Source organism: Megalobrama amblycephala, linkage group LG4, assembly GCF_018812025.1.
Source record: "Megalobrama amblycephala isolate DHTTF-2021 linkage group LG4, ASM1881202v1, whole genome shotgun sequence".
Classification (NCBI taxonomy): domain Eukaryota; kingdom Metazoa; phylum Chordata; class Actinopteri; order Cypriniformes; family Xenocyprididae; genus Megalobrama; species Megalobrama amblycephala.
In genome coordinates, this window is record NC_063047.1 from 46,318,526 (window position 1) to 46,342,351 (window position 23,826).

Consider the following 23,826-nt stretch of genomic DNA (forward strand, 5'->3'; position numbering starts at 1 on the left):
TATTCTTCAAAATATATTAGTCTTATTAACTCATATCTTTTATCTCGTTCACAAAGTGTAAGAATTGACCAATATAATTCTACCCCCTTACTATTATCAACTGGTGTTCCACAGGGTTCAATTTTAGGTCCAATTCTTTTTAGTTTATACATTAACGAGTTACCATCTTTGTGTAAGAACTGTGACACTTTGATGTATGCAGACGACACAGTTATTTTGGCCTATGGAAAATCTGCAGAGGAAGTTGCCTCTAAACTAACTGAGGCCATTTCATCGATTTCAATCTGGCTTGAACAATCCTGTCTGCAATTGAATATATCTAAAACAGTTACCATGTTTTTTTCTAAAAACAATATAAATTATGGAACCTGAAATTTTTATATCTGGAGAAAGGTTACAGGTCGTCACAGAATATAAATATTTAGGATTATATATAGATTCAAATCTCAATTTCAAAACTCACATCAAAAAAATTTGTAATAGGATTAAGTTCAGTTTAGCAAATTTCAGATTCATTAGAGATTTCATGTCAACAGAAGCTGCTAAATTATATTTCTTTTCCATGATTTTATCCCACATAACATATTGCTTAATAAGCTGGTCCAATACTCACTCTACAACAATAAAACCATTAGAAAGATTATACAAACAAGCATTAAAAATATTGGATAAAAAAAAAACATACCACTACCACCACTGTAGTATTCTGAGGAAATATCAGTTACTTACCTGGGATAATCTAATTAAATTTAAAAACATTTGTTTAATTTATAAAAGTAGATATGGCTTAGCACCTCCTCCACTATGTGATTTTATACATTTTAGATCTAGTGAGGTTAGGGTAACTAGAGGGGCAGTGAGGGAAGACTGCATCATACCCCGGAGAAAAACAGCTTTTGGTCAGGCCGTCTTCTCCGTAAGAGCAGTTCAGCAATGGAACACAGTGCCGGCAACCATTAGAGAGTCTTTGTCATTCTTTTCATTCAAAAAGAATGCAAAAAAATGGCTTGTAGAGAGCCAAACTTGTGGGCACTAATGCTTTTATGTGTGTATTTAAATATTATATCATTTTTATATGAATTGTATTTATTAACCATAATGTTTTTGATTTTGTACTTGTGATTATTTTTAAAGGTTGCCTTGTTTAAATCTGGCTGGGGGACTACCGATGAAAATTAGCACTTTTGAGCTAACTCGGGTACATTTACATTGTTTTAATGTTTATTAATGTACATTGTCCCCTTTCAAATAAAGAAATAAACAAATAAACATAAACAGTGTAATATTACACATAATCAGTTCTCAAACTTGAATTTTGAGACCATTGTGTTTTTAACCGAAATTGCTAACCAGTTCCTAAATAAAGACTACAACCACCACAAGATTGTGACTTTGTGACAGTGTTACAGACAATACAGCCACTTCAGAATTCATGCTTGACTGTATGTAATTTGTCGTCATGTTGAACAATACGTAAAAGTGTCTTCAATAATGTTTACCACAGACCTTTTGTCCAAAATATTTTGTTCTAAAAACAAAACATTCCTGAGGGAGCCCCAGCCTCTTGCAGGTTGGACTACAAATGGATGACATGATTGAGCATACTGTCATACTACTTACAATACAGCTATTCAAATATACTTCTCAAATATAATATATATTGTTTAAAGGTGCCATCGAACGTTTTTTTTTACAAGATGTAATATAAGTCTAAGGTGTCTGTGAAGTTCCAGCTCAAAATACCCCATAGATTTTTTTAAATTAATTTTTTTAACTGCCTATTTTGAGGCATAATTAGAAATGCGCCGATTCATGCTGTGGCCCCTTTAAATCGCGCGCTCTCCGCCCCCTCCCGAGCTCTCGACTCTATCATTGCATAAACAAAGTTCACACAGCTAATATAACCCTCAAAATGGATCTTTACAAAGTGTTCGTCATGCAGCATGTCTAATCGCGTAAGTATAGTATTTATTTGGATGTTTACATTTGATTCTGAATGAGTTTGATAGTGCTCCGTGGCTAACGGCTAATGCTACACTGTTGGAGAGATTTATAAAGAATGAAGTTGTGTTTATGAATTATACAGACTGCAAGTGTTTATGAATGAAAATAACGACGCCTCTTGTCTCTGTGAATACAGTAAGAAACGATGGTAACTTTAACCACATTTAACAGTACATTAGCAACATGCTAATGAAACATTTAGAAAGACAATTTACAAATATCACTAAAAATATCATGTTATCATGGATCATGTCAGTTATTATTGCTCCATCTGCCATTTTTCGCTGTTGTCCTTGCTTGCTTACCTAGTCTGATGATTCAGCTGTGCACATCCAGACGTTAATACTGGCTGCCCTTGTCTAATGCCTCGATCATGGGCTGGCATATGCAAATATTGGGGGCGTACATATTAATGATCCTGACTGTTACGTAACAGTCGGTGTTATGTTGAGATTCGTCTGTTCTTCGGAGGTCTTTTAAACAAATGAGATTTATATAAGAAGGAGGAAACAATGCAGTTTGAGACTCACTGTATGTCATTTCCATATACTGAACTCTTGTTATTTAACTATGCCGAGGTAAATTCAATTGTCAATTCGATGGCACCTTTAATATAGCATGCTATTGTAAACATGTGATTTAAAGTTGACATGCTCCCAGTCTAACCACAAGGGGGCAGTGTGTAACTGAAACAATAGTTTGCTCTTATTGCACTTTTTGGAATCAGAGAGACACATTCCACTGAACTTTGGGATTACAGTTTGTAGTTTACTTCGAGACAGACACGTACTGTGACTTGACACAGGACTAAGGAGTGCTAAAGACTGAATGAGATCCTTAACAGCAGGTCTGTGCCAGTGAGGACAGTGCATCTGGTACAGGGAGTCTGAGCTCAAATCACTTCTGCTCTCTCATGACCTGTGATCATTCTCAACAGCTGCTGTTTCTAGACCTCACTGGATTCACAATGGCTTTTCAACATGCAGGGGAAATTAATGAATTGATCATTATTGTTATTAGATTGTTATTAGATAATGCCTCTGTGTTTAGTCATTATATTACAATCTGTGTGATAGATTGTGTTGATCATATACCATATGGATCGGATGCTGCGTTAGCAGATTTGTAGTGAAATTGTGCTGCATTACTGCCTTTGATGGTCTTCGGAGTGGATTTTAGCAAGTTGCTCTTCTGGTTTGGATGGTTGCTATGCTGATTATCAGCAGTTTTGACATCCGCCAGGTGAAAATCATAACTTTTTGCTTTAAAAAGTATCGTTCCACTAAGAGTTGCATGTTTTGATGTATCATTCACCTCTGAAGCACAAATCGTTGAGTTACATGCTGACATATAATACTTGGGTGGAGAAACAAACCATGACTGAGTATGACTAGAGATGTACAATATATCAGCATCATATCGGTTTTCAGCTCATATTAGTGAGATATTTTTAATTTTTATCTGTATTTGTTCAATTGTGCAAGCTAAATGTTTACATTGGCTGTCATCTAATGCTCACTTACCTTTGATCTTTAGAAACAATCATTTAATTACTAACATCTTAGCAATTCTCAAAATGAATATCCATTTTCATACTGTACATTATAACGTTGAGATGCCTAGATTCAATCATAGCATTTAAAAATTATATTTTGATAAGTATTTCAGTTGGAATTTATGTAATAAAATGGTATTGGATTTTAATATCGCCCACTTTCTTGGTTATCTACCATTTAAAAAATAATCAGTATTGGCTTCTTAAAGTCGGCATGAAACGGAAGTTGTGATAGACTTTTACCTATTGTGACATACAGTGCATCCGGAAAGTATTCACAGCGCTTCACTTTTTCCACATTTTTTTATTTACAGCCTTATTCCAAAAGGGATTAAATTCATTATTTTCCTCAAAATTCTACAAACAATGTATTGTGAAAAAATCACATGTTCATAAGTATTAACAGCCTTTGCCATGACATTCAAAATTGAGCTCAGGTGCATCCTGTTTCAATTGATCATCCTTGAGATGTTTCTACAACTTGATTGGAGTCCACCTGTGGTAAATTCAGTTGATTGGACATGATTTGGAAAGGCACACACCTGTCTATATAAGGTCCCACAGTTAACAGTGCATGTCAGAGCGCAAACCAAGCCATGAAGTCCAAGGAATTGTCTGTAGACCTCAGAGACAGGATTGTATCGAGGCACAGATCTGGGGAAGGGTACAGAAACATTTCTGCAGCGTTGAAGGTCCCAGTGATCACAGAGACCTCCAACATCCATTAATGGAAGAAGTTTGGAACCACCAGGACTCTTCCTAGAGTGGGCCGCCCGGCCAAACTGAGCAATCGGGGGAGAAGGGCCTTAGTCAGGGAGGTGACCAAGAACCCGATGGTCACTTTGACAGCTCCAGCATTTCTCTGTGGAGAGAGGAGAACCTTCCAGAAGAACAACCATCTCTGCAGCAAAAGGCACGTGACAGCCCGCCTGGAGGACTCTCAGACCATGAGGAACAAAATTCTCTGGTCTGATGAAACAAAAATTGAACTCTAGCCTAAATAGCAAGCGTCGTGTCTGAAGGAAACCGGGCACCGCTCATCACCTGGCCAATACCATCCCTACAGTGAAGCATGGTGGTGGCAGCATCATGCTGTGGGGATGTTTTTCAGCTGCAGGAACTGGGAGACTAGTTGGGATCGAGGGAAAGATGAATGCAGCAATGTTCAGAAACATCCTTAATGAACCTGCTCCAGAGTGCTCTGGACCTCAGTCTGGGGTGAAGGTTCATCTTCCAACAGGACAATGACCCAAAGCACACAGCCAAGATAATAAAAGGAGTGGCTACAGGACAACTCTGAATGTCCTTGAGTGGCCCAGCCAGAGCCCAGACTTGAACCCGATTGAACATCTCTAGAGAGATCTGAGAATGGCTGTGCACTGACGCTCCCCATCCAACCTGATGGAGCTTGAGAGGTCCTGCAAGGAAGAATGGGAGAAACTGCCCAAAAATAGTGTGCCAAGCTTGTAGCATCATACTCAAAAAGACTTGAGGCTGTAATTGGAACCAAAGGTGTTTCAACATGATGTGAATTCTTTCTGGATGCACTGTATAACCGAGTGAAACAGCTTCTCGAACAAGAAAAAAATGTAGGGTGGGACTTGATTTTGTCCATGAGCAATTGATCGAATGGTTAGATCATTGTGGTTTGCTATTGGTCGATCTCATGTGAGTGACAGGTTGTTCCACCCTCTGCGTCACTCTTTTACTTTCATTTTCAACAACAATGTAGGCTTATGTGTGTCCGACTTGAAGCGGCACTGCACAGACCCGATTGACATATGACATCAAAGTACCACAAGAGCGAATAGAGAGTAGACGGCTCAGTCGCAGCACCGCTTCAAGTCGAACACCCCTATAGCCTATGTGAGCCCTGCAGAGTTTATCTCCAACACACATACCTGCAGTTTTCAAATAAGCCTGAAAGACTTGATTAGCTGGATCAGAAGCGTTTAATTAGGGTTGGAGCTAAACTCTGCAGAGCTGTGGCCCTCCAGGAACTGAGTTTGACACCCCTGGTCTAGCACTTCCTAGTGGTCATTCTATAGAACACAAAGAAAAAAAAACTGATGAGATATTGCTTAATAACTTAACTTTTACTAAATATATACACAAGCTTAACAGAAATTATTCTGATGTGTTTTCCAGCATAATGATTGAAAATTTAACATGTTTAAAGCTTTCGTCAGGTACTTATTTGCACACTTTCATTAAGCTACGCAGTTTCGGGGTCCACTTGTTTAAGCAGCAATGGAGGCAAAACAGGAGGAGAATTAAAAACAAAACGAAAGAAAATTACCATGTGGTTTTATTGAAGTAGTTAATCAGGACCAGTCAAGTGCTGGATATGTGATATGTAACACTGTGACCTAATAAAGCCTATATTCAGACTTTGCTTGGGCTGAACGTATTTGATTTCTTGTGTGTGTGTGTGTGTGTGTGTGTGTGTGTGTGTTCAGGAAGTTGCAGTGATGAAAACAGTGGCATTCTAATTTAAGTTTGAAAGGAGTAAAGCCTTTGTTTCGAGCCACCTATCAGGCGTTGGACAAACCCAGAGGGGCTTTCCTCCACAGCTGTCATATTTTTTTTGTCTGCCTTCATTGCGGGTAAACCATTGAGTATGCTGTTGATCATTTGTTGTTTCTGTGGTAAGAGATTTGCCTCCATGGTTTGCCTCCTCCTGATTGGGGATTTTAACACCTTGGGGTCTGTTCTTCATATGTCGCTAACTCAGTTAGCTGGATGTGATTGACGATTTTGTACGATCTTGGATTGTTCAGTTCTTCACTCATCCTGGACTTGCTGACATAGCAACAGGTCCATAAGCTCAAACCTGCTCGGAGTCAGGAGCCTAATTTTATTTAATACCTAATTTTATTGCAGACTCACACACATAATGTACAGTTAGTCTATGCAGTGCGTCCATTAATTTTTAACTGCGACAGCTAGTATGGGAGTGGCTTGATGCAGCGCAGGAGATGCAGATAACTTGATCTTGACCCTTAAGAAATTTGAATTAATGCAACAAATCTGCTTCGAAGGTTAATTAAATGAATTGCTATTTACAACATTGAAATAAAAATGTAAAGTCTGTACAAATAGGAAATCGTGAATATGGCCTAAATAATTAGGAATCATGTTAAAAAAAAAACTGCACATTTCATTTATCTGTTATAACTTTTATGTCGTTTCTGGTTGCTTGGCTGTTTTCTCATAAAAAATGTCCAGAAATTTGTCAAGGTTTGTTTTTTTTTTTGTTTTTTGTTTTTTGTCAGGTGCCTTTTTTTTAATTATATGATGTCACTATGTTGCTGTCATCGCCAACCAATTGCTGTATTGCTGATCGTGGTTTTGAGTGTCGATACATCTGCCCTTTTCAAGGAACACAAGAACGCGCAGTAATCGCAGACAATTTAATTCAGATATTTGAAATCCAATCCGCAAATTCGTTTAAAGAACCAAATTAGCCAGAGTTCAGTTATCATGACTAGAAGATCTGACAACTGTCAAATCATCTCAGATGTATTAAGCGAGGTATGAAGAACGGACCCCAGATTAGCGGGGCACGTCGAGGACTCAACGAACACTTGGTTCGCATGGCTTGGCAAAGCAAATGAATGACAACAGCAAAAGAATTGTCTCCTTTTGTGCAGCCAAACAACATCTTCATCATCAACGCATTCTATCAACACAAAGACATTCACAAAAAGACCTGCCGGAAGAACTGAAAAAGATGGAAGAACGCATAATGAGATCGACTATTTCTGTGTGTCGAAGAGATAACGATTGACACTGCGCAACGTCAAACCACGATGAGGGTCTTTAGTCTCCTGCGTCTGCCAACACCACCGAAATGATGGTATCCGTTCAATCTGGCTAGGCTTAAAAACCCTGCCGTCGTCAATGCCTTCAAGTTAGAACTTCGGAGTTGGTTTCAGGTGCACGAAAAACCAACCAGCCTTGAAGATTGTTAGACACTATTTCAAGAAACAATGGTAGAAAGCGCAGAGACTGATCGGTAGGCGACGAGGTTCATATAAAGAGCGGTGGATTAGTGAAAAGTCCTGGAAAATGGTTGATGAACACTGACATGCAAAGCAATACCGTGAGCAAATGCCAACCCTAGAGGCCCAGGAGCATGCTGATGACTAATATTTCACCCTAGATTGCCGAATCAAAAGGAGCTGTCGGCAGGACAAGTGCGCATATATTAAAAAACAAGACGAAGCACAATGAGCAGCAGACTGTAGAGGTGCAGACACACTCTACCACATCATCCGTGTGTTGTCCGGAACATCCAGCAGGCGTGAGGTGTCCATAAGCACGGGAGACCACTCCTGACCAAAGAAGCGCAAGAGCAAAGGAGGATTGAATATTTCAAAGAGACGCTGATCAGCTGCCACCACAGAATCCACTTCAAGTGGATTAATTCAATCCTGCGGATGACCTACCTGTAGCGGATCGCCCGATCAGCACGGCGGAAGTGGTGGCGGCAGTACGAGGGCTCAGAAATGGCAAAGCGGCCAGAATGGATGAGATCACACCGGAGATGCTCAAAAAGGCGGCCAAGATTTAATCGATGAGCTTACCCATCTAGTCAAACGATTGCTAGACCAATGTGACTTTACCCGAAGACTAGAGGAGGGGAATAATCATCTGCCTTTCAAAGAAAGACAATCTTTCTGACTGTAACAATTGGCAGGGCATCACGCTCCTATCGGTACCGGGGAAAGTCTTGTGTGGCATCTTATTGAATTGATTGTGGAGATCGGGTGGCTATGGGAAGAGCAATCTGGCTTTCGAAGTGAACAACAGCTCTCGGTCAGCTTCATTGATTTCGTTAAGGCCTTTGACAGTGTACATTAGGAGACATGAGGGAACATCACACAAGCTTATGGAAGTCCTAGCTGATATGTCGATATATTCTGCAACCTATCGAGACTCAAGGTGCTGTATCTGGACCTATAACAGTACCTCTGAGGCCTTCAACATCGTCACGGTGTCAGGCAGGGGTGTGTCCTCTCCCTCTTCCTGTTCTTGCTGGTGGTCTATTTTGTTATGTGACGGGCCGTCAGCCAGGGTGAGGGGTTAGTGATCCCCTGGTCAAAGGATGGCCATCTTATTGATCTGGATTTTGCAGATGACATACTTGGTCAAACGCAGAGTCTGCAGGACCTAATACAGTGTCTGGACAGTGAGGCTGGACGAGTGGGGCTTAGAATTACTGCGCCCAAGACGAAGATCATGCACATTGGCTACTCTCGATCAAACGTCCCAATATTCATCGGCCAACAAGACATAGAAGTTGAATGATTTACCTATTTGGGCAGTACGATCACGAGCGACAGAGACGCTGAGCACGACGTTGCTTTCTGGATCGGGAAGGCTCTCTTGGTCTACCAATGCCTGTTGTTCATCTGGTGGTCAAATACTTTCAGCCTACGAGCCAAGATTCACCTTCTAAATGGTATCGACATCCCGACAATGATGTTTGCCCCCAAGACGTGGAAACTGACGGTGAGCATCGAACGCTTGGGCGCACTAATTCGAAGCCCCACTCGTCCAGCCAAAATTCGGTTCTTATTTTCATTGTGAAGTGATTTAAGTTACTGCCTGTGCTTTAGGAGCGTGGGGGTGTCCTGCCATTTATTTTGACCTTGTTTGCGATTTGTTTATTTTAGGGAGTTCTGGAAGTTTTATTATATTTTTGTTTATTTTGTTAGGACATTTATTTATGTTTTGATTGTAACATATTTTCTTTGTTGTTTTGGCTTTGGGACACCCTGCAGCTATAGCTCCTTTATTTAATTATTTTATTCCACTTCAATAAATCATTTGTGGATCTTACTTTTATGTCTGTGGTGATCTGTCGACTGGGTTTGGTTTCCCATTTACCATCAAACTCACGTCAAGCCCCTTTTCTTATTAGAACGGGGCGTGACACAGAGAATTAGAATAACTGCAATGTGATGATCGGGTGCACAGATAAATCATTTATAATAAATAATACAATATTCCATTAAAACAAGAATTGTCCATTTTGATTTCATGATGACACTCTGATTCTACTATTGCTCAGCCTAAATAAATAAAGTCCCATCCCAAACTCGTGCCATTGGTTGAGGTTGGCAGAAGGCTGCCTCCAAGCTTTTTGATTGGCTAAAACATGCAGGCCACAGTCAGATTCATTTTTTTATTTTTATTTTTCCATTTACAGAGTCTGAAGCTGTCAGAGTAAAGTGTGATTTCTCAAGACACCCATTTCAGTGATATCTGTCAGGCAGTAGGGACATTTTATGCATGGTATTAAGCCGCTTACAGCAGCTTTAAAGATGGCTCTCGCTCACAGAGGGATCTTTAGAAGTATTTAACGGAAATTGAAGAGATTTTTTTTTTTTTTTGGTGCCATCTCGCTCACATTCTCTCTGTTCTTCTCTCTCTCACTCTATCTCAAAGCAATTAAAGTATATAGAAGTTCTGCTAAAACTAAATTACTGGCACTTCAGTCTAGTGTTTGTCTTCTATTACATAAAGCCTGATTAAGGTTCTTTCTCTTTTCTTATTACAACGGCGTAGCCCTCACCTTCAAATTGATTCTTAAAAACAGCCATCAGAGTCTACAGTAATATCTCCCGCTGTAATTTAATTTTAGTGTGGAGGGGGACGATGCTTCTCACAATCAGCACGATTGCAGGATGGGCATGTTTCTGCTTCCACGCATTAAATATTTGCATTTCCAATTATCTTGCAGGTGAACTTGGCAAATCAAATGTAATCTTAAAAACAACTGCTAAACAACAGTGGTGCACAAGATTACACTTTTCTCTGTTGATAAAGGAAGGAGGAAGCGGGAACTGGTGAACGTTCAAACACTTTCAATCAATCACACAAACGTATCCTCAATCATGCCACTGGCCTCGCTCCGTTCTCACGGCCCTCGGCGCCGTCCTGCTTGCCACAATGTTGATCCTCATTATTTTGAATTATTTTGACACACAAGCTATGTCCGATTCGTGGACAAGCTGATTATTTTAAATTAGCCTGGTAAATCAGTTTGCAAATCGCACTGAACGATTCATTTGTGAACTTGACTGATCCAAATGCATCTGTTCTCGAGTCAACAACTCACTGATTCAAATGATCCAGTCAGAGCTAGTCTCGCATAGCCAGACCTTCAGACTCATGGCAGAAGGTCTGTACTCTATCGCAGCTTTCATTGGTCAAGGACTGTCCAAGAGGACGTTCGACTGAAATGTAATGCAACCAATCACAGTTCGTTTTGTTCTGTGTCATGTTTAGGGGCGTAAAAAATGTAAAGTCAGTGTCCCCACAATAACAGACCGCCGTGCATCAATAAATCATTCATTCCAGAACATTGTGCATGTTTACTGCAACAATGGAGCCGCGAACTTCACATACTTTTGAAAATCCAGCATTTAGTCGATCCTGGTAAGTGCTCATTGTCACAGTTGTAAACATGACGCTGTTCTTGAGGGGGTTTGGCATAATGGCATTTGTTTCCAAGTGGGCCGTTAAAGAACACGACACGCACGTCTCCCGGACATCCTGTACAATTCAACCAACCAGATGACGACTTTGAAACTCTTAAAGTGTTTCCAGATAAGTGAGCCATATGCATCAGACATTCAGCCGACGGTCCGTAGGCGTGACATCTGAGGCTGAGACTAGTCTAGTTAACAATTCACTGAATTCACAAGTCAGACTCAAAATGAGCCAAGAACAATTTGCTGAGAATTTATTAATTATCAGTAATTAGTAGTTGTCAGTGTTTTTTGGTAATAAAATAAAATGTTTTCTTTAGTAGGAGAATAGAGTATATGAAACTGAAAAATAAACATTTATCAATCAGTACTTAAGTTGAAAAGGAGTACTTAACACTTACTGGTGGAATATTTTAGGGTATCTGTACTTTTACTCAGGTACTTGATTTGTGTACTTCATTCTCCATTGTTCTCTAAAAAATATTTATATATTGTGATAGGGACCCAAGTAGTCAGAAGGAGAATCACACCGGGACACGGAAGCGGTAATTGCGTGCAAGATGGTGATTTAAAAACAGAATTGGCAAAGTGTTCAAATAAAGTGTCTAAGACCTTGTTTTAAACAAAGGTTAATAAAAGCAGTCTAAAACTAGCACTGTGCTGAACCAACTCCTCTATAATCATCGAGGCCAGAGTTAACAATAACCTTTTCACTTTATTCCAAACACAGTCCGTTCACTAGTGCAGCAGTGCCCCTTTCTATAGTGACAGTAGACCCTTTTTTTTTTTTTTTTTAATGCACGTTTCTTATAATAATGTAATCTTATTTTACAATAGTTATCGGTTGTGTGTTCATTTGACCTGTTCTATACATGTGCATGTTTGTGTTGCAGAAGGTGTGCACTAAATGCGGAATCGAGACTGCAGGCAGTCAAAAAAGGGCTCAATGGCTTTGCAAGATCTGCAGTGAACAGAGAGAGGTACAGTACCACAAATGTTTTATCTTCAAGCTAAATGACTCAGTTCTTGTTCAGTTGTGAGAACTCTGAGTACCACCAATAATAGAAATGAAATATAGTTTCCAGAGGATTGCAGCGGATCTTATTTCTATACTGATAACCAACACAGTTTCAGACAGACCGCCTACAGATGATGCACATTGCAAACAAAACTGGAAAGTCCAGGCAAATTTCCTGATTGTACTGGAACTTCGGTCTCCAGGTGCACAGGTATTATCAGTCCGCCAGGAAACACAATTGTTTAAAGGTGCCCTAGAATTAAATATTGAATTTATATTGGCATAGTTAAATAACAAGAGTTCAGTACATGGAAAAGACATACATTGAGTTTCAAACCCCATTGCTTCCTCCTTCTTATATAAATCTCATTTGTTTAAAAGACTTCCGGAAAACACACGGATCTCACCATAACACCGACTGTTATGTAACAGTCGGGATCATTAATATGTATGACCCCAATATTTGCATATATGCCAGCCCATGTTCAAGGCATTAGACAAGGAAGGGCAGTATTAACGTCTGGATCTGTGCACAGACAAGGTAAGCCAGCAAGAACAACAGCGAAAAATGGCAGATGGATCAATAATAACTGACATGATCCATAGCATGATATTTTTAGTGATATTTGTAAATTGTCTTTCTAAATGTTTCATTAGCATGTTGCCAATGTACTGTTAAATGTGGTTAAAGTTACCATCGTTTATTACTGTATTCACGGAGACAAGAGCCGTCGCTATTTTCATTTTTAAACGTTCAGTCTGTATAATGCATAAACACAACTTCATTCTTTATAAATCTCTCCAACAGTGTAGCATTAGCTGTTAGCCACAGAGTATATAGCCTCAAACTCATACAGAATCAAACGTAAACATCAAAATAAATACTTTACTCACATAATTCGAAGCATGCATACAGCATGCATGACGAACATCTTGTAAAGATCCATTTGAGGGTTATATTAGCTGTGTGAACTTTGTAAATGCACTGTAATATAGTCGAGAGCTCGTGTGGCAGGGAGCATGCGATTTAAAGGGGTGGCACTGCCAAAATCAGTGTATAGTTAATGATGCCCCAAAATAGGCAGTTAAAAAAATTAATGAAAAAAAAAAAATCTATGGGGTATTTTGAGCTGAAACTTCACAGACACATTCAGGAGACACCTTAGACTTATATTACATCTTGTGAAAAAGCATTCTTGGGCACCTTTAAAATGTACACTCTTAGAAGAAAAGGTTCTATATAGAACCTTAAAAGGTTCTGTCAGGTGCTTCATATATGGAACTATTAAGCAGTCCCCATCATGGGATCATTTTGTGGATTTAGTTGTAATTAATGACTTTTTTTTTTTTTTTTTTTTTTAATTAAATTTTATGAATTAAACAACTTGTAAACATGAACATGAGTGTATTATGCAGTCTTTTAAGACATTTAACCTTTTTGGAATAAAGAGTTCTTTAATTATAAGAGCCAAGAACTGTAGGGTTCTATATAGAACAACACTGAACCTTTTTTTGTTCTAGGAGTGTACCGGGTTGTTATAATAAGAGCATTTGAGGACAAACATCACTTTGTGACTTCAAATTTCAGTCAAATGGATTCTTACTCTTTAAGAAGGCAGTTTTTTTCCATAATAACCTATGCTTTTTGCATCAGTTTGGTTTCATTCATATGTACTTTTTGAGGCCTATTTTACCATTTTATGTTCCTACATCGTGAACACTTTCAGCAGCAGAGCAACAAAAGTGAAAATGATGGTTGACAAAGGGTATGACACCAATAATGAGATAAGTAATGAGTAGTCACAGTAAGGTGAATGAGGCCGTATTGTTTGTGGTCAGACTGATGATGTACTATTGGACATTAATAAGAAAATCTCATCTCTTTTCAAAAGGCTAGCTCTTCGCCTTCAAGCTTGTGGAGAAATTAAATTGCTGCCTCCCTGTTGTTTGGCGTGTGTGTGTGTGTGTGTGTGTGTGTGTGTGTGTGTGTGTGTGTGTGTGTGTGTGTGTGTGTGTGTGTGTGTGAGGTTCAGGGTCATCATGAAAGGAGGAGATGAAAGAGGAATCATTTAGCCTTCCAACCTCAGACAGTTCTAAACCACAGGCAGACTGTAATGCCGCTTGAAACATTTAGTATGGTCATGTTGAGTACATTAAAATCTATAAATGCAAATAGCTGATTCAGGTTTAAATTGTGCAGTATAGAACCACAATGCAATTGTATGGACGTTTCCTCTGTCATATGCTTTAAAGGAATGTGTGATAATATATTGCAGTTTTCACAAATATTGTATTCTTTCAATGAAGATTTTCCTTCATATGGGACCATAAAAACATAATGTGCAGTTCATTTTCAGTTCAGCAAAACTGTAGTTTTTGATGCACTGCTGTGAATAAAATGGGCCCCATTTCCAACTCAGAGCTGCAAAAAGTGATAGAGGCTCCATGAGCAAGACAGCTGCTGGCAAACTGTCTTATCACAGGTTAGGCAGATAATAGAGGCTTGTTGTCAAAGTGATTGTTTCTTGCTGGATTTGGAGACAGTTTTGACACTCCCGTCACTGTCCTTCCTGTTAGAGTAGGTTTGCAATGGAAACATTCTCTACTTTTCTTTATTAATTTCTTCTCTGGAAGACATGGCATCTTCCTATTTCATGTCAGATCAGGCTTCACTTGCGTTTTCACACTTTGGTTTTTGAAATTCTGACTCTACTATTATTTTTAGCAGTGATAGTGCATGTTATATTTCAACCTCAAATCCTCACCCTCATGTGATTCCAAACCTGTATGACTTACTTTCTTATCCAGAACAAAATGTTTCAACTGTTTTTGTCCATGCATTGAAAGTCAGTGGGATCCAGAACAACACTGGACCCCACTGACATTGACAACAATATATCTTTTGATGACCTTTCATGTTTATTTTGTGCTTTTACTAGTAGTTAAGAGGAAGAGATGATCAGTTCACACTTGAACTGAGGTGTCTACAGTGATATGTCACGTCACATTAAAGAGCGTCAAAATGGTATTTAATTGTTTAATTTCAGGAGACTGTAGAAATGACCTTTTGAAAGCTGAGACTTTGTTTCTAATCAAAAGTAACCATTGTTACTGATTGTATCACTGTGTATCAAGTGCTGATGAAGCCTAAGGAGCTGAAACTTAGATGTGTGAATAGGCGTTTTGTTTCTGACACGCGCTGTAAGCGGTAGACCGGGGTCTCCAAACTCAGTCGTGGATGGCCACTGTCTTGCAGAGTTTAGCTCCAACTTGCATCAACACACCTGCCTAGGAGTTTCTATGGGTAAATTACAACCCTAAGTGAACCTCTTTGTGCCCTACTCACTCTGAAGGGCAGAGCCCTTGAAGTGGGGACTTTGGAGGGAGCAGGGCACTTGTGTGTCATAATAAAGTCATTTGGAACGCACTTGGCAAAGAGAGCAACGAAAGACGACTTAATTTTCTCATTAGCTTCACATGGTATTTTACCACAACAAAGCTAGGCAGTGACAAAAGGACTATCTTATTATTGCTGTTAATATGATGCAAATAAATCTACATTTAAAATGAAGTTTTTAAAATATGCTTTGTGTGTGTGTGTGTGTCTGTGTGTGTGTCTGTGTGTGTGTCTGTGTGTGTGTCTGTGTGTGTGTGTGTGTGTCTGTGTGTTTGTCTGTGTGTTTGTCTGTGTGTTTGTCTGTGTGTTTGTCTGTGTGTTTGTCTGTGTATGTGTCTGTGTGTGTGTCTGTGTGTGTGTGTGTCTGTGTGTGTTCCCTTCACTAATAGAGGCCCTACAAATGGTGTCCCCTTCCCGAAATGCCATTTAAGGGTGCAAAAGCACTGTTTGGAATTTGCCCCAAGCCAAGTAAAACCATGAGTAACTGGTTCAAGTATATTTAATTGGGGTTGGAGCTGAACTCTGCAGGACAGTGGCCCTTCAGGAGCAGGATTGGACACCCCTGCGGTAGAGCAATCACAATAGACCGGGCCATCTGACCAATCAGAGCAGAGTAGGTTTCGGAAAGGAGGGGATTAGAGAAACTGAATCCTTTATCAAACTTTTTCAGACACTGTGAGAAAAGAGGTGATGCTGCAGTGTATATTATGAGAAAATTCATGTTTTTTGACCTTGGATGATGTAAACCTATTGTAGGAGACCTCTGAAACAAAATTAGGAACCTTTAAAATTGCATAATAGGCACGCTTTAAAATCAAGAAATCAGTAATTTCAAGCCAGTCCTAGCATCCAGAAAGCTGATATGTTTACTTGTTATAGCTTATCTATATTGTGTGCACAAATTAGATGCTAACACAGTCAGGAGAAGTGCTAATGAAACGTCACTCTGTCAATGATTCCGGCCCTCCAAAAACATTGTGTCCAAAAAAATTCAGTTTGCTAGAATTTCGGTGCATCACTAATTGAGACATTTTTTTCCCCCCATATTTTCCACATAATAAAATCAGTCGTACGTGAGGGTGACTAAATGATGATGAGGGAGAACTATTCCTTTAAGAATTTTAGCAAACTCACAACACAATATATTAATCTCCAATGTGTAACTCGTTCCATTTGTGCTATGGGCATGAATGACATCTGAAATCCTGTGGCTTGTTGAGAGGAGTGATATTACTTTCCAAACTAGACAACCAAAATCTCATAGACTTTAAATTGAGTGAACAATATCTGGAGACCAGAATAGAGACTTGGGAGTGGACCAATAAGCAGCCATGTAATGACCCAGAACAACCTGGCAACCACATAGCAACGTGAAAAAATCACTCAGAACAGCTTAGTATCCATCTACCTAGTAGTGACCTTGAAACCATTTTTGAATGGACACCATGCACATTATTAGCATGTTATTTTCTACCACAAATAACAGAATTAGAAAGTTGCTTTCTGTTTCATTTGTAAGAAAGCAAACTGATCTGGCGTTTCCCATGTGTCTTTCCATTAGATTCTGTAAAGGTCAAAGAAATATCCATTTAAAGAAGTAATGAAATGTGTGTTTAGGTTTGATAAGATAACTGCACAGTCACATAGTTAGTAGTTTCATCCAATATAAAGCCTGTTCTCTGTAAACACCTGTTTTTGCAAGAGCTTCCGTGCATAAAGCTTTAATAATGTTTAATAAAACAGTAATGTACAGTGTAAAGGAAGGAATTAAAGGAATAGTTCACATCATTTATTTGCTCACCCTTGTGTTGTTGTATGTCAAACAAGTTATTTTTGGGTTACACTTTATTTCAATGATCCACTTTAGACGTTCTATTACCTATAAGTAACTTTACAACTACATGTCAGCTAACTCTCATTAGAGTATTAGTAGACTGATAGGTTAGGGTTAGGAGTAGGGCTGGGCGATGTATCGAATGCTTTTGTCACGCGCATTTCTTCAGTAAAGCCGGTTCCCTGATTACCGCTAAATCGCCATCACCTGCTTTCAAATGGAGCGGCATTTAATAGACAGAGCCGTAGATCACTGATAAGCCACGCAATATCGCGTTCAATATCGATATGTATCGCCGTCGATATTGAACGCGATATTGCGTGGCTTATCAGTGATCTACGGCTCTGTCTATTAAATGCCGCTCCATTTGAAAGCAGGTGATGGCGATTTAGCGGTAATCAGGGAACCGGCTTTACTGAAGAAATGCGCGTGACAAAAGCATTCGATACATCGCCCAGCCCTAGTTAGGAGTTAGGGTTAGTAGAACAAGTTGACATGTAGTTGCAAAGTTACTTCTAGTTAGTCTAAATTGGACCATCTAAATAAATTCTTACCCATTTTTGCCATGGAACACACACTCTACATTGATGTGCACCTCATCCTCATTACCCATGTCACAGAAATAACACATTGCCCTCCAGCGCAGAGCTCAGCTTCAGTACCGCCCTCAACGACCTCATCTCCTGTCACAGCCCGCTTAAACACACTAACCTTCAGTGCTAATCACAGCACATCACTGCACAATTAGCCACAGATGAGTGTTGTCAGACGCTCCTTCATCACTCCTCTGTATTTAAAGCCCAGCAGGTAATATTGAGCAGTGAACGACAGATAAAAAAGATGGGTAAAGATAGAGATTGACAGTGATGGGCTTCATGTGAAATCACTTATAAGCCTCAGGGTTTCATTTTGGTTCATGGTGTCCTGAAAAGCCTTCTGTTACACATCACGGATAGGGGAGTTTCTGAATTTGTGTCGAGAGTGTAGTGGCATTGGAAGGATCCTGATTCAAGTTGAACATACCCTACTGTTTAAATGTTTGGGATCTATAAGATATGTTTTTGAACGTAGTCTCACCTAAGCTGCATTTATTTGATCAAAAATGCAGGAAAAACGGCAATATTGCGAAATATTATTACAATTTAGAATAACTGTTTTCTATCTCAAAATATTTTAAGATGTAATTGATTCCTGTGATGCAAAGCTTAATTTTCAGCATCATTACTCCAGTCTTCAGTGTCACATGATCCTTCATAAATCTTTTGAAGATAATAAATACACGATTGGGATAATGTATACATGTATTGCCTCTGAATTTGCCTCTGAATAGCGCTTGCTCCGTAGGCGTTGCCGAATTAGTGGATAATGAGCTGAATCACGGACGTCTGACATGTCTCTCTCTTTTCATTTAGATTACATAAACAGAGAATTTTTGTTTTTGATTTGACTTACATGATTTAAAATCTGACATTTCAACGTTTAGACATAAGTCTCATTTTTTTGTGATTAGTATTACACTTCATTTGAGAACTATCAGATGGGACTTAGTTCAGAGGGAGATGAGAGATCACGCAGCATGTTAGTTTTCTTTATTTTGCATTTTGTTTTTACTCTGAGTGTACACAAATAAAAGAAGACATTCTATAGTTTCAAATGATATATTCTATCTCTATGACAAAAAATGACGGGGTATTTTAAGTCTGTTTTGCTGCAATGTGAAAAAAATCCTGCAAAACACGCCGGTGCGTTTCCCAAGTATATGCATATTATGCCCCTTTTCACAAGATGTAATATAAGTCTCTGGTGTCTCCAGAATGTGTCTGTGAAGTTTCAGCTCAAAATACCCTACAGATCATTTATTATAGCTTGTCAAATTTGCCCCTATTTGGGTGTGAGCTAAAACACGCCATTTTTGTGTGTGTCCCTTTAAATGCAAATGAGCTGCGGCTCCCGGCCTGTTTTCCAAAAGAGGACGGAGCTTTAACGTGTCGCACTTTGGTTGCTCACCAACAACAAAGCTTGAAAATCTCACGCAGCCAAAATGAAGATTGTCAGTAACGGTGTTCAGCCTTACATTGTTCAAACCGGAGTCGACACTGATGGAGAGGCTCAGGAAGAAGTTACAAAGTTTCTGAATAGTTCATTTCTGAAATCTGCTCCAGTTGATAAAAATAGTCATTAAATGTGTTGAGTTCAGTCTTAGAATGTCTCAGCTAGTTGTTAAGTGTGTTTTATTTCTTATGTTGAAAAAGGTTGTGCTGCTTAATATTTTAAAACGGTGGTACATTTATCAAAACTATATTTATACTTGCGTGCAGGTTGGGCATCATGGTGTAGTACAGATGTTAATTCAGGGAGGCAGGCATGTAGTAAATACTTGAGACTGTCATTCAATCACTGCGGTTGCCCATGTTTTCTACGCTTGCGTTTAGACACTCAATTTCAAAGGGTCATTGAGTTAACATTGTCATTTTGTTAATGTTAGCATAGTTGCTACTAGCATAATAGACAGAGACTACTACAAGTAATCCATTGGGTGATTTTCAGACTTTCACTAACCTGTAATAAACATGTAAAAAAAATATATATATTTATATATTGTAACACAGTTCGTATGTACGGGACGAAGGAGGCGGGAACCGGCGAACGTTCAAACAAAACTTTAATATATAAATAAACAAATACAAAACGAAAGTAATGCCGGCAGACCCTCGCGGACGTCTGCCGGCCACACAAACATAATAAAACATAAAATAATATCCAGGCCTGGTCCTCTCTCGTCCTTCACATTCGTCGCTCCTCCTTTTATGCTCCCGGAGCTCCTCCGTGAGAGACTCAAAAATCTGGGTCCGGTTCCCAGACACACTGCCGCTCGGTCCTCAGCCAGCCGGGAGGCTCTTCCTCGCGGTGCCATGCGGTGGCACTGGACGCTCAGTGGACGACCCGATCCTCGATCGCCAGGTGATGGCTCCTCCGGCTGAGGGCAGCCGGCAGCGAGTCCCCCGTCCCCTGCTCCTCCCCTTCATGGCGGACGGCAGCAGGCTCCGGCCCACGGCGGACGGCGGTGACCCCTCCGCTCCCTCCTGGACGGCAGCCACCCCACCTCGTCCCAAGAGCACGGCATCCGGGTCTCCGTCCCACCTTTCACAAGGCTCCAGCACCACAGCCTCGGGCAGCCTCTCGCGGTCTTCACTCCCGCGCTGCCTGAACTCCGCAGCACCGCGATCCCCCTCAGCAGTGAGGGCACTCCGACAGCATGTCCCTCCTTCCTCCCGGGTTTTGGCACCAATGTAACACAGTTCGTATGTACGGGAAGGAGGAGGCGGGAACCGGCGAACGTTCAAACAAAACTTTAATAAACAAATACAAAATGAAAGTAATGCCGGCAGACCCTCGCGGACGTCTGCCGGCCACACAAACATAATAAAACATAAAATAATATCCAGGCCTGGTCCTCTCTCGTCCTTCACATTCGTCGCTCCTCCTTTTATGCTCCCGGAGCTCCTCCGTGAGAGACTCAAGGCCGGTGCGCTTCCCAGGTGATGCTCGTTATCACTTGCGTCACCGGCCTTGCGCCGTTCCCTCGCGGCTCTCGCCCGCCCTGGTCGCCACATATATATTTTGCCAGAACTTACTAATAAACACGCAAGTTTGCTTAAACGCAAGATGCATTAAAACAAAAACATGGATGGACTTTAGCTCCTTTTTTTTTTTTTTTTTTATAGAGGGAACGAATGCTAGTTTAGTCTTTCTTCTGATCTGGAAAGCACAAGGCGCACAGAGCATCCCCCGCATCAATTCTGCATCCATCCGTTCGGCCTGTGCTGCTATCAGATTACTTCTTGCTCTCTTCTCAGGACCTGCGGTTTTATCAGAGACCGTCAGTGTTACACAGCCCCTCTGCCAGTGCAGCCCTCGCCCTCTCAGGTTAAACACACAGCCACAATAAACACAGATGGCTAGAGCCCCGCTGAACCTGTCCCAGGAGGCTGAACTACAAGTCAGCTCTGTTTGAGATGCTTTTTCATCAACAGGAAATAGCTTACCAACACAGGAGAGTGATTCACAGCATGCTCCAAGACACGCAATGTGAAGGCAACATTCACACCCTTTTAAAAAAACTATCGACATGTAAAAAATACGGTCATAAGTACATCCATATATGCTTGCAGCACTCCCCTGAGATTTTTCTCAGGTAGAACTCTTCTGAGATTTTTATTTTTATTTTTTCCTATTATGGCTACACAATATTGAAGAAATATGCAATAGCTAACTTGTTAAATAATACAATATTTCATATGATAATGCTTTTAAGTGTGTAAAATAAATGTAAATTATATTTAAATATATTTAAAAACTGAAAATGATACAACCAGCGTTTCACATTCTTTTTGTGCGAAGAAAGGATCCCTACAACTTCTGAAAGTGAACATTTTTACTGTAGTTTACATAAAAAGAAAGTGTTATTTTAACATCATTGTAAACCAGCGAGGTTTAGTGTTTCAGGTAGACCTACATTAGGTTTATATAACAACAGAAACTAAATAATCAAATGTAAAAAATAAAACTGCTTAGTCTTCACTGTATGAATTAAATATATACTGATTCTAATTAAAGCTACAAAAGTTATTCAGTCAGGAGCAGTGAGTGATTTTTCTTTGTCTTTTGTTGTTTAATTAACATTAAACACACAGACGGAAGCATATTTATTAGGCTGCATGGATCCAATATATTTTTACACACGTGCTCTCTTTCTTGTGCACGTGAGTAGGCCCTACTTCACTTTAACATTAAGCATGTCACACGTATGTAACCATTATGTGTCCTGCTCTCTACTGTCTGCGTCGACCTAAAGCTTGGATTTGGCAAGCCGTTGCGATATGCATATCACATATTTTAATATATCTTCTTGCCCTATCTTATAATTCTAATATATATATAAATGTTATTGTATTAATTCATAAAGAAGGAGACATTCAAATATTTTACATCATTCAGAAGTTTTGGGTCTGAAAGATTTTTTTTAAACTTATTTTATGAAAGAAGTATCTTTTGCTCACCATAGCTGTACTTATTTGATCAAAAACAGTAATGTTGCGAAATGTTATTACAATTTAAAATAACTGTTTTCTATTTAATGTATTTTAAAGTGTAATTTATTTCTGTGATGGCAAAGCTGAATTTTCAGTAGCCATTAAGGGGCTGTTTTACATTCCACTGCACTACTTTTCCATTGTTTTTCCATGTAAACACGTGCTAGATGGACATGTTTGGCTCGTGTTTTTGCAGCATCTCGAGCATGACATGGTGTTCTAAAAATGCGGTTAAAAGAAGTTTAAGACTCGTCTCCAGACCTTGCAGGGGTTTTTTTTCGTTCCACTGACCTGTGTCTCTTGTTTTTAACTAGAAAAAGTATTCTGTGTGAACCAGCCCTTACTCTATTCTTCAGTGTCACATGATCCTTCTGAAATCATTCTAATTTGATGATTTGGTGCTCAAGAAACATTTATTATTATCAATGTTGAAAACGTTTGTGCTGCTTCATATTTTTGTGAAAATCATGATGCATTGAAATAGAAATCATTTGTAACATTATAAATGTCTGTACTGTCACATTTGATCCGTTCAAAATGGAAGCTTGGTTCCGCCACTAAATACAAAATAAAAAGGGTAATTGCAACTTTCTCACAATTCTGACTCTTTTTTTTTTTTTTTTTCTCGAAATTGTGCATCTCACAATTTTTTTTTTTCTAGATTTAAACTCGCAATTGCTAGGTATAGTTAGAATTACGTGATACAAACTCTCAATTCTGAGGAAAAAACATCAGTCTTTTTTCCCTCACAACTGTACATTACAACATGCAGTTATGAGTTTATATCTCACAATTCTGACTTCATAACTCGCAATTCTGACTTTATATCATGCAATTCTGACTTTTTAACTGACAATTGTGAGTTAATATCTTGCAATTCTGAGGAAAAAAAGTCAGAATTGTGAGATGAAAAAGTCAATTACCTTTTTTATTTTTTATTTCATGGCGGAAACAAGCTTCCATAGTTTAATGTGTCCTTAGCAGAGGTGTACTGGAATTCATTGTTGTACAAAAACTTCCCTACCTCAGATTTATGTTCTCTTTTCCATCGTGTGTCTTGAAATCACATGACTGATTATTGAGCTCCTACTCAGAATATGTCATCAGAGTTCAGCCCACACAGCCATAGTCAGAGGATTATATTCATAAGCCAGGCCTTTATTGGTTCAGGAGTTCTGATGCTTCTGAAGACATCCTGAACTACACGATGGCTTTGTTCTTTTTATCACACAGTTACATGTCACTTGATTTACTTGCACAGCACAAACACCGGTGTCTTTCATTACTGTAATGAAAGTAACTGTCATCTTACTGTAGCTGTTAATATCTGCATACATTTCAAAAGTTCAGTTACCAAAAATGTGCCAAGTTTGAACACATTACGATCGTATAGCTGCGGGAGACTTGGAATATAGTATTTTTC

At 39.4% G+C, this 23,826-nt stretch overlaps 1 protein-coding gene across 8 annotated transcripts in view; it reads left to right on the forward strand.

Annotated features, from left to right (window-relative positions):
- doc2b (double C2-like domains, beta) overlaps nt 1-23,826 on the forward strand; it is a 312,366-nt gene that overhangs the window by 10,661 nt on the left and 277,879 nt on the right. For all 8 annotated transcript variants that reach the window (XM_048189585.1, XM_048189586.1, XM_048189584.1 and 5 more), the window contains one exon: nt 11,955-12,041. In XM_048189585.1, coding sequence (XP_048045542.1) covers nt 11,955-12,041 — 87 coding nt within the window. The remainder of the gene's footprint in view (nt 1-11,954; nt 12,042-23,826) is intronic.